The sequence below is a fragment of the Camellia sinensis genome, chromosome 5, assembly GCF_055761805.1.
Source record: "Camellia sinensis isolate YWXY chromosome 5, ASM5576180v1, whole genome shotgun sequence".
Taxonomy (NCBI): domain Eukaryota; kingdom Viridiplantae; phylum Streptophyta; class Magnoliopsida; order Ericales; family Theaceae; genus Camellia; species Camellia sinensis.
In genome coordinates, this window is record NC_138965.1 from 131,055,929 (window position 1) to 131,067,500 (window position 11,572).

An 11,572-nucleotide genomic window follows, 5' to 3' on the forward strand; every position below is an offset into this window, starting at 1 on the left:
AGTAAAATAATAATAATAAGGTTTATTTTATTTTTTACAAAAAGAAATTGCAATTGCGTTGAAATTAAAATATTTTATGAATAATTTTATTTAGTAGACATTAGTTTTATGAAATTTAAATTGTGAATTTATTTTTTATAATCTCATCATACATTTGGTACTTTTAACTATTAATCGGACATGAAGTGAAAATGACACAATACAATAACATGAAAACTAATACATTCAGTTAGTATTGAAATAATTATAATATGAACTCGAAATAACATGATATTATATTCATTTATAGTTGAAATTCTCTAAATTTTGTTAAAATATGAAGGTCTAGGCGATCTCTTTTGCCGTTCCTCGTAAGGGCCCTAATTAGACAAAAAATGTGTAGTTCTTGTCTTAGACGGTAATTTATTTGAGAGATACAATAATAATAAAAAGCAGCCACTCCAATCTAGAGAAGTTATTGATTGGTCATGCGGTATCATTACGTGGTGCTCCACATGTGCTTTGATTGGTAGAGATGATAAGACTCACGATTGTGTTTGTTGATTAAAAACATAAAAGGACATGAAAATTTGTGATTGGTCAGAACATAGTCACTTGTGCCCTTACTAATAATGTTTTGCCACATGTACCAAGTAATAATTTTTAGTGGAATAATTTAACAGTGAAGTGGAGAAAAAAATTATAAAAATATGGAAAATACAAACAATTTTGTGATGGGGTACAAGTAAAAAGCCTTGTACCCTTCCATCTTTGCGTAATTGCATTTTCTGCCCAACAATTGATAACTAATTCCTTCATAATTTTTTTAGTACTGATTGGTAACTTGAATATGAGTGTCTGAAATCGTCTGAATTTTGACTTATCGGTCATCCGGCCGATCATCTAACTGGTCGTTTGAAAAGAAAAGGAAAGTTACAGTTGACAAGGATAACAACTACGATAGACAATTATTTCACTGATCGTTTGAGTAATCGTCTAAGCGATCGACTGACAAGTATAAACTCAAACTTTCAGACAAAGGGATGTTTTGAGAAAATAATTAAAAATTACTTTTTAATTTTTTTAATTTTTTTGTAAAATAAAAAAATAAGTTAAAAGCTTATAAATAACTTTAAACTATCAATTATTTTTTTTAATTTTTCCCCAGCCCCACCCAAAAAGAGGTTGATCACTTCACGGGTAATGGTAGTAGTTTCCAGTTAAAAAGTCACATTTTCTCTATCTTTCTTTCTTCTGTCTCTGTGTAGAAAAAGAAAAAGAATAGTCACAAACAACCATTCACCGCCACCCACCTCCCAAGCAACGACCAAAGAAATGTCAAAAAAGCTGCTCAATCGCAGACCCCTTCCGACATCAATATAGCTACTCCTCCGGTCAATTCGCCGACAATTCTCTCAATTTCTGAGTTTTTATTTATTTATTTTTTGTTTTTGGGAATTTGGTATCTATGGAGTCAGCGAGCTCTGCTTCTTCAGCAGCTGATGGGAATATCAAAGGAGTCCCAACCCACGGTGGACGGTATGTGCAGTACAATGTGTACGGTAACCTCTTCGAAGTTTCCAGAAAGTATGTCCCTCCGATTCGTCCTGTGGGTCGTGGTGCTTACGGCATCGTTTGGTAAGGGCTTGAATTGGGTTCGACTTCTTTAGCTGTTTTCTTATTCGTAGTTATGTAATTGGTTGTGTAGATGTGTTAGTTTTGATGTTTATGTTCGTGTGAAGATTCAGATTGCTCTAATTGGGCTCGAATTTAAGTGGGTTTTTAGATATATCTGAAGAATAGTAGTTCGTTGCGTAGTAATTTTAATTTTGTTTTATTTTTTTCTAGATCATGTTTTGCTGAGATTCAGAGCCATTCAATATCTTTCTTTTTTTCTTTTCTTTTTTTAAAGCTTTGAGAATGTGATTACTGAAGTTGGATCACGTATTTTATTTTATTTTATTATTATTATCATTATTTTTATATAGAACTTTAGGGTTTATTTGTATGAGGAGAATCTGATGGGAAGTCCTGGAGAGTCGAAAGTAACGGGACCGGACTCTAAGGAAACTTGGTGATGGAGGAAGGAGGTTCAAGCGATAATAAAGACCTATGTTATCAGAAAATGCTAATACTCAAGCAAATTACATATTGGTATGTATGTTCCGAAGCATGGTACATTTTTGTTACAAAATAATAAATTTAGTGATCTAAAGTGATTCCAAAAGTTTTTTTTAATATATTTCCTTAAATGTTATCTTAGGAGAAAAAAAAAATCAAATATAAGAACCAAAATCTAAGGTGAATTAAGTTTTGATAAAACAAAGAATCAAAAATGGGTCATAATTTTCGTAGAAATGATTTGTTACATAAAAAATAAAAATAATAATTATTAGATACCTAATAGTTAAAAGAAAATTATTTTACAAGTATCTTAAATTCTTAAGTGTAATATATATATATATATATATATATAAGTCTACTCTTATTGTACCATATTTTAGAGAATGTGGTGTACCAAGTTCACGTTCACACTCCCGTTCCCGTTCTTGTTCTCGTTCCATGTACCGGAACGATCCACGTTCTAAGTAACATAGGTAAAGACGAAAAAAGAGTGCTTTAAAAAGTGACAGAAGGATAAAATTGAGGAAAACCTTAAGAGCTACAGATTGGCTAATGAGGAGGTCAAAAAAGTAGTGAGAGAGGCTAAGTTGAAAGTCTATGATGACCTATACACTGGACTAGATAATAAGGAGGGAGAGAAGAGAATATACAAACTTGCTAAGATGAGAGAGAGAAAAACAAGAGATTTTAATCAGTTAAGTGCATGAAAAGTGAGAACTCTAAGGTGTTGATGAAGGATGAAGAGATTAAGGAGAGGTGGAAAAACTATTTTGAGAAGTTGTTAAATGAGGAACATAGAGGTAGGTCAAAAGGGGAGGAAGTAGCCAGTAATAAAAAAAATCAAAACTATAGGTTCTATCATAGGATTAAGAATTTTGAAGTGGAGATTGCAATTAAAAAAGATGAAATCAAATAAAGTTTTAAGACCTAATGATATTCCTATTGAAGCTTGGAAATGTTTGGATAAAAAGGGAGTTGCTTAGTTGAGAAGGTTATTTAGCAAGATTTTGTTGACTGGGAAAATGTCAGAGAAGTGGAAGAAGAGGATTTTAGTGCCAATCTATAAGAATAAAGGAAATGTTCAGAATTGCAAAAACTGTAGAGGAATCAAGTTGATGTGTCATATAATAAAAGTGTGGGAGATAGTGATGAAACATCGATTGCAAGATTAAACGGAAGTGTCAAAGAATCAATTTGGATTTATGCCCAGTAGGTCAACAATAGAAGCGGTCTATCTTTTGAGGAAAGTAATAAAAAAGTATAGAGAAAAGAAAAAGAGTCATTTGTATGGTTTTTATCGATCTTAAGAAAGTATATGATAGAGTGCCTCGGGATATAATTTGGAGAGTGTTAGAGAAGAAAGGGGTGACAAAAGGGTACGTGGTACATTGATGTTATTAGGGACATGTATGAAGGTGTGGTGACCACTATTAGATTGCCTGCTAGAGAGACAAGTGAATTTTCAATTACTATGGGGTTACACCAAGGATCAACTTTAAGTCCTTATCTTTTTACTTTAGTTATGGATGAGTTAATCATAAATATTTAGGATGATGCGCCATGGTGTATGCTCTTTGCAGATGATATCGTGTTAGTGGATGAGACTAGAAAAGGAGTTAACACTAAGTTCGAGATGTGGAGAGAAACACTTGGATATAAAGGATTTAGGATAAGCAGAACAAAAATAGAGTATATGGGTATAATTTTAGTAATAGCAACAATGGAAGCAGAGGAGAAGTGCAGATTGAAAACCAAGAACTACCTAAGAGTGAATATTTTCGTTATTTAGGATCGATTATCACAACGGTAGGGGAGATTGTAGCGGATGTGGTCCATAGAATTAAGGCAGGATGGCTTAAGTGGAGGAGTGTGTCTGGGATACTATGTGACAAATGAATATCCCTTAGACTAAAAGGAAAGTTATATATAACGGCTATTAGATCAGCGATGTTGTATAAGACAGAATGTTGAGCAACTAAGAAATAACATGTAGATAAGATGAGTGTTGCTGAGATGAGTTAAGGTGGATGTGTGGCAAGATTAGAAAAGACAGAATTAGAAACGAGCTTATTCATAAATGGGTAGGAGTAGTATTAATAGAAGATAAATTGAAAGAGAGTAGATTGAGATGGTTTGATCATATACAACGGAGGCCAACGGATGTAGTAGTGAAGAGAAGTGATACAGTGATGGTAGATGAAAGTGTTAGGGGAAGAGGTAGTCCTAGATTGACGTGGGTGAGTAGTAAATAGAGATATGAATCTCCTTAATTTGACTAACCAAATAGTCGTCGATAGAGTTGAGTTGGGAAGAAAGATTCCTGTAGCCGACCCCATTTGGTGGGACTTAAGGCTTAGTTTGGTTTGGTTTGGTTAACTTTAGGCTTTATTTCAATCTTCAATATCTAGTTTTATGCAATCATGTAACTAGGTGCTATTTTTGGAACTCTAAAGGGAAATGAAAAGAATAGGGAAATGAAATTACTACTGGCTACAAATATATATATATATATATATATATTTTTTTACTTGATTAATTATTTATTTTTAGGATTTTGTTAATGTGTGTCCTTAGGACACTCGTTAAGAAGCTTAAATGACTCGTACATATTGCATGAAATTGTACAATCTTTTGGAGATTTCTTAGCACGTGCATTAAGAGCACACGTTGACAAGATCCTAGTTTGTTTGTTTGTATGTTTTTTTAAAATTTTATGGGTAACCAAAGGGAAAAATTGAATTTCTTAAGAAATGCCTATTTGTTTCCTTCTCATTTTTTCCAACCTAATCAAACAAGGACAAGGAATTTAGATTCTTTCATTTCATTTCCCTTGAAAAAGTCAAGATCCAAACAAGTATTTGTGTGTCGGAAATGGAATACAATATTTATTTTATTGAATTAATGTTGATAACTTACTTTTTGCGCTGACTGGAAATCAATAAGAGAAAGTGATAGTATTTGACTGGGTTGGCCTATATTCAATTTAGTGATTAATGATGCTTGAGTTCCTTCCTTGTGTGGCAAATATGACTTGGGCTTGCTTAATCTTTCACTCATGCTTAATTGCATGTTTGCTTTGTGGACAGTACGTTTTATTGTCATTCTATGTAGACACCATTATTTTTATTTTTGTCATTCAAGTATTTTTTATTTTTGTTTAATCTATTTGTCATTCTATGTAGACACCATTATTTGACAATAGAATAGATTATCTCATCTCATTTCATGTTTCGGAAATGGAACACAACATTTACTTCCTTGAACTAATGTTGATAACTTGAGATTCTCTTCTCTAATTTTCACTATTTGGTGATTCATTTTCACTTGTTAGAGATTGGGGGTTGACAATTTCTACAAATAGGGACACACCTATCCATATGGGATATACTTGTGCATGTATATATTTCACTATTAGTAACATTAAAACTACATTTGCTTTAGTTTCTGTAGTGTAGCATGTTTCCTTGCGCATCCGAAAGTTATGCTTCCTTGGACAGGAAGCCTTTTTAGATATCATTAAACAGTAGTTAGTTTGAAGTGTCCATTAAAGTCTCACACTCACCAGCTCATTGTGTGTAGGATTATCAATTTCGCATGTAAGATTGTGGAGCTTTTGGAATCTATTGGGTTTACGTACTGGCTTTGAGGCAGTGTTCGTCAATTTGACTTATTTTTCTTTGTTTTACAAAAAATGTGAAGGAAAACTGTGACTTTTTAATTTGCTTCAGTGCTGCTGTGAACTCGGAGACACGTGAGGAAGTTGCAATTAAGAAGATTGGTAATGCATTTGACAATAGAATAGATGCCAAAAGGACACTAAGAGAAATTAAGCTTCTTCGCCACATGGATCATGAAAATGTGAGTCCTATTACCTTTATAACTACTAGGATTGTCTACTTGGTCTCGTGCATCTTTTATTTTTTCTGTTTGTAGTGATTTATGAATTGGGTTCCTTTTCCGCTTCAGATATTTATGTGCAGTGACATAATTGTGCTTAGCCTTAATAAATAGATTTTCATTTTCGTTTACTGCTTGCTTTTCTATTTCTCATTTTTCTAGGTTTAAGCAATACATCTATAGATGTAATGTTCATTCTAGCAGAAAAATTTCAAGGGAGCTGTCATGATGTAGACTGTAGTCGACCAGTATAACTTGATTTAAGGGCAAGTATATACTCTGGGTTTGCATGTGCAAGGTGTGGGAGGAATTAGTGGGTGGGAGGAATTAGTGGATCATCTGTTAATTCACCATAAAAGTGGCAAGTGAGATGTGGTCCCCTTGCTGCTGTATCATTTTGTGTTAACTGCATTACTGCCAAATATGGTGCTGGATTTGTCCCTTTTTTTTATATATATATATATATATATTTGTTTTTATGAGCAAATTAGGAACATAGTTGGAGATATAACTGTCATATAGATTGAAAAGTATACGTATATATTTTGTGTCTTTACATAATGAGGTTAGGTCAGGGGGAGGATTAATCAATCTCTTGATTTTGTGGATAGTATGGATTCTTGTGGAAAGTTTTTGCTTTAAGTACTTCTCGTATACTCGTGCAACACCCACACCCCGTGTTGCTTCTTTGTTGAAGGCCTTCCACTTATCAAGCAATAAATGTATTGGACTAGTTCTTTCCCAAATCATAGTTACTAGGACATTTTGTTTGAGAGAAGAAACATGCTTCTGGAGAAGTGTGGAGGCACACTTCCGATATGGGTATGATGTAATTTTGGAAAACATATTCAATGTGAGCCAGAAACTGAAGGGAAACTCTAAAGAAACTAAGGAGAAATTTGGAAGGAACTTTTGGAAACTGCTTAGAAACCCTGCAGAAACTACTCCAAAGAAACAAAAAAATATGATGCATTTTTTATTTGTTTCCTATTTGCTTCCTACAGTAATCCATGACCACAACCACAAGTGATTGTCCTTAGTTTTCTTATTGTTTCTCCCCAAGTTTCAATTAAGCGTGTGATATGTTATAATTTAAAATATTCATTTAGTTTTCTAGTAGTAATTTTTTTTTTGTCAAAAGTTTCTTGCTAGGATTCCTATTAGGTTTCACATTTCAATTCTTAATTGTTTTGCTACTTCCTGTTTTTCATATATTTCTTGGCCACGTTTCTGGCTTTCGCATCTCGTATCATTTTTTGTTTCTGCTTTCCTATTTTGGTACTATGTCTGAAACTATTGAGCTATAATAATAGAGCTAGACTTAATGGGCAAGCATATATTTTGCAAAAAATATTCAGAACCCTACCTGCAAATGTTTTAAATTTTGCAACCATTACACAATTTTTAAGATTAGCTAATGTTTAGAATTTGCATGTCTTACTTAAGCTAAATACTGTGCACGATTCATGTGTAATCTTCATGCAAAGGAAACAGGGCTGTTGTAGAAATTTTGTTTGGTAAGTAGTTGTTTATTTTGATTTCCTCCATCCCAAAATTACACATCTGACTTGAGCTGAATACCATGCACAAATGATGAGTAATCTTGACTATGAGGAAATATTGCTGCTGTAGAAATGCTCCTATATGTTGGTGCTTCTTATATCTGATAGTATTCTACGAGAGCTTCTTGATAGAGAACATAAAGATCCTGAACCTGCAGCATCCTACTTTCTTTTTGTTGTTGTTCCATTGTATTCTTCCCGTTAAAAAAAAAGGAAAAAAAGCAAATAAATAAATAATAAAAGAGCCTTTCTGTGGTGTTAAAATGAATTTCTGGAATATATAATTTTGTGTTTATATCAAAACTTGTATATGCAAAAGAAGAATCCATATGCTCTCATGTATGTCTGATGTACTAGGTATTATGTACTCTGAGATGAAGTTTTTATTTATTTATTTTATTTTGAATCATTTACAATATCATAGAATTATAATTTATGTGAATCCGTTTGTTTGGATGAAAATATTTTTTGGAAAATGTTTTCCATATTTTCTGGTGTTTGGTACAATAGAAAACGAAAGTCAACAGAAAACATTTTCCGTGGTCAACAGAAAACAAGCCTATATGGTAGGGGTGTTCACGGGATGGGTCGGTTTGGCTTGGGTGTACCCTCAACCTGCCAGCCAAACCGACCATATCGGTTTTGCAAACTTGTCACTCGCTGCAGACCGAGAATACATTCGAAATCGACCACGACTCACCATTCGAATTGGCGGTCAGTTTGGTTGGTGAAAGTAAATGGAGTGAAAAGAAGGCAGATCTGAGGGTATAAAGACAGATCTTAAAATATTAAACATGAAAACAGATCTGAGAGTATAGAGACCCAACTTCGCTTCGATCTGAGCATCATCTCATAGATTTGAGCATCGTTATCATCGTCGATTAACACCATTGCTGCCAGCAGAGGGAGATTAAGAGAAGAAAGAAGGGTTTTACATGAGAGAGACTAGGAGGGAGACGGAGTTTCTCAGAGAGGGTGAAATACACAGTGAGAGGAAGACAATGGTGAGAGTCTGAGAGAGACGAATCAAACAGGCGAGAGAGGAGAGGGTTGAAAGAAGAGAAGGAGGAGACTAGAGGGTTAGAAAGAGAAAGGATAAGAATGAAGCTCAAAATAACAATAAAAAAAACTGTCTGTCTTGGAAGGGAATAAGACACTGTGAAAGGCTAAGGGTTAAAGAAAAATAGGGGGTTGAAAGATGTTGAGAGAAGAAAAGGGGGAGACCAGAGGGTTAGAGAGAAAGGCTAAGAACGAAATTCAAAATATAATAATAAAAAAAGAAGTCTATCTTGGGAAGAGAATAAGACACTGTGGATTAGAAATGGTCAGATTAATTGGAGGTGACAAGACTTCTTGTCTTTGAAAGGTTACAATGACAATATATAAAAATAATATTGAAAATATATAAAATCTTGAGAAGATAAAAAACCCATTTATGAAAGGTTGTAGGACTTTTCATATCTTCATCAGAGATATATATATATATATATATGCGGTCGGCTCGGATCAATCGGGTTTTTGTCTACCAAATCCGTTGCCGACCAAAATCTAGAAAAAAACACAAGATTTCAACCGAAGCCGACCACACAAGCTTTCGAAACCGCCTGTAGTGGGTTGGGTTAGGTGGTTTGGGTCGGTTTTTCGGGTGGTTCAGATCCTTGAACACCCCTACTATATGGCTAGAAAATGTTTTCGATTTTTAGAAGGTAGAAAATGTTTTTTGAACTGAAGTTTTACCAATGTCACTACACTACCACTACCACCACCACCACCACCACAACACCACCATCACCGCAGTCACTGCCATCATCACTATCGCTATCACCGTTGTTGCTATGCCACCACCTTCATTCCACCGCCACCACAACTAAACATAGAAAAATGTTTTTTCCAGAAAACATTTTTTGGAAAAAAATTTCCGTAGAAAATGTTTTCTACCCAAATAAACGGAAGAAGTCTATTTCCCCATCCAAATTGAGTATGCTGCTCTTACCTTGCTCGGTAACAGCTGGTCTGAACTTCATATGAAGGTGATATATGTACAGAATACACACATTTCAAACACAAGGAATCAAACTTCAATTATTTCAACTTTTAGGCACAATACGGTGCCAAAGTGCATTTCGAGAATAAGCTAGCATATTTTGGGTGAATACTGAAAGCAGTCATCTAATTATTTAACTTTAATGCTTTCATCATTTAAATGAGATTTTTTATTTAGAAGCTCAAAAAATTCTCTAACCCTACCCATAAAGCACCGAGTCAATCACCCCAAAAAAGGGAGAAAAATGAAAAGAAAAAGAATGATTACCTGTTACTTCTTCAGTTGCTTGGTAGTTTGTACTGTCATTGTATAACAAAGGTATTTTGTCTGGCTTAAAGGCTTAGTACATGGGGACTACTTACTATGCGCAACTAGGTTTCTCCTCCCCTGCCACTTTTGGTGCATTTTTGTGATCAAGAAGTGTTAATTAAGTTATGCAGAAATTTGCAGGCTATCAGCGGTTTGTAAGCTAGTGAGTGCACATAGTCAATATGAAATCTTTATATCAGTTTAGAGATGTTAATTGCATGTGTAAAACACATATATGGAAAGATTTCCGATGATTGGATAATATGGCAACTTTCGTTTGTTTGTCAAAGAGTTTCTTCTTTGTTTCCAAAAATAGAAGATAGCTTTGATAAAAGGTCTAGCTTGTTCTTAACATCTCAAAATAATCCAAAGTGAGGCTAGAGCCACTTTTGATTTTGAATTTTTTTTTTGTTTATTATGGGATTCATTCCTCAACTAAGGTATTTAATAGATTGCATAGCTATCTGAACGTCACAAAATTTGTCTGTTTTGTTCGATTTTTCAAAAATTGTTTTTAAATGAGTTTTAGTTTATTTTTAGTGATTTTTTTAAAAATATTTTAATCAATTCTTTGTACATTTTAGATGCATCTAATTAAGATGCATCGAAAAAGTAAAATAAATTGACTAAAATATTTTCTTTTTTAAAAAACTAAAAATGGAAGAAAATTCGAACAAAATCTTTTTACATTTTTGTTTGGATTTTTGTTTGTTTTTAGTGAATTTTTTTCATATTTAGTTAATTTTTTTTTACATTTTAGATGCATCTAATCTTGATGTATCTACAAAAAAAAAAAAAAAAAAAAAAAAGACTAAAATATGAAAAAAGTTCAGTAAAGACAAACAAAAACCCGTTTAAAAGTAGTTTTTGAGAATTGTAACCAAACAAAGCTTTTAAATTCTAATTCTAGAGCTCTCATCTGCAGCTAAATCCATTCTAGGGCCCCTTTTAGTCCGGTTGCATTAATTGAATCAATAATTAGAATAAGCACATAATTTTAAGATTTTATGAACATAGATATGAAATATACGTCGAATTCATTGCTTGTGGATTATAAATGCTTTTCGTTATTAAAAAAAACTAAATGTAGAGCTAATTTAACGCATGTTTTTAGGAGAATTTTCATTTATCGAGATATCTTCAGTTTGTAAATTGCTTTCAGTTTCCTTGCATGGACTTATGTTGCTGTTCACCGTGATTATCTGAATTTCTTTAAAAGCTTAAAATGTTACGTTTGCTATTCTGTTGCAATCATATGCATATTGCTCAATTTTTTCTGTGCTTCAGGTCATTGCAATCAAAGATATTATACGGCCTCCACTAAAGGAGAACTTCAATGATGTCTACATTGTTTATGAATTACTGGACACCGATCTTCATCAGATAATTCGCTCCAACCAACCATTGAATGATGATCATTGTCGGGTTTGGTTCTACTTTCTTGTAGCATAGAATAAGACATTGCATTTTTTGCATCTAGAATGAAGTATTTAAGATGCTCATAGCCTACTGAATAAATTATGATGCTTTACTTGACCAAAAGCAGGATTCAAAGTCTAGCAACTCTTTCATAGGTTGACTTCAACTTCATTGGTACACTTTTTATTATTGCGGCCTATGATTATCCAAATCATCTTTTTTTTTTTTTTTTTTGATA

General features: G+C 33.4%; 1 protein-coding gene across 2 annotated transcripts in view; it reads left to right on the plus strand.

Annotated features, from left to right (window-relative positions):
• The first annotated feature begins 1,110 nt into the window (after positions 1 to 1,110).
• LOC114310200 (mitogen-activated protein kinase homolog MMK2) overlaps positions 1,111 to 11,572 on the plus strand; it is a 15,372-nt gene continuing 4,910 nt past the window's right edge. The window contains exons 1-4 of one of the 2 annotated variants that reach the window (XM_082869795.1): positions 1,162 to 1,617; positions 5,683 to 5,699; positions 5,803 to 5,961; positions 11,203 to 11,340. In XM_082869795.1, coding sequence (XP_082725921.1) covers positions 1,482 to 1,617; positions 5,683 to 5,699; positions 5,803 to 5,961; positions 11,203 to 11,340 — 450 coding nt within the window. In that variant the 5' untranslated portion in view covers positions 1,162 to 1,481. Of the gene's footprint in view, positions 1,618 to 5,682; positions 5,700 to 5,802; positions 5,962 to 11,202; positions 11,341 to 11,572 lie in introns of both variants that reach the window. The other variant, XM_082869796.1, reaches the window with a different exon arrangement.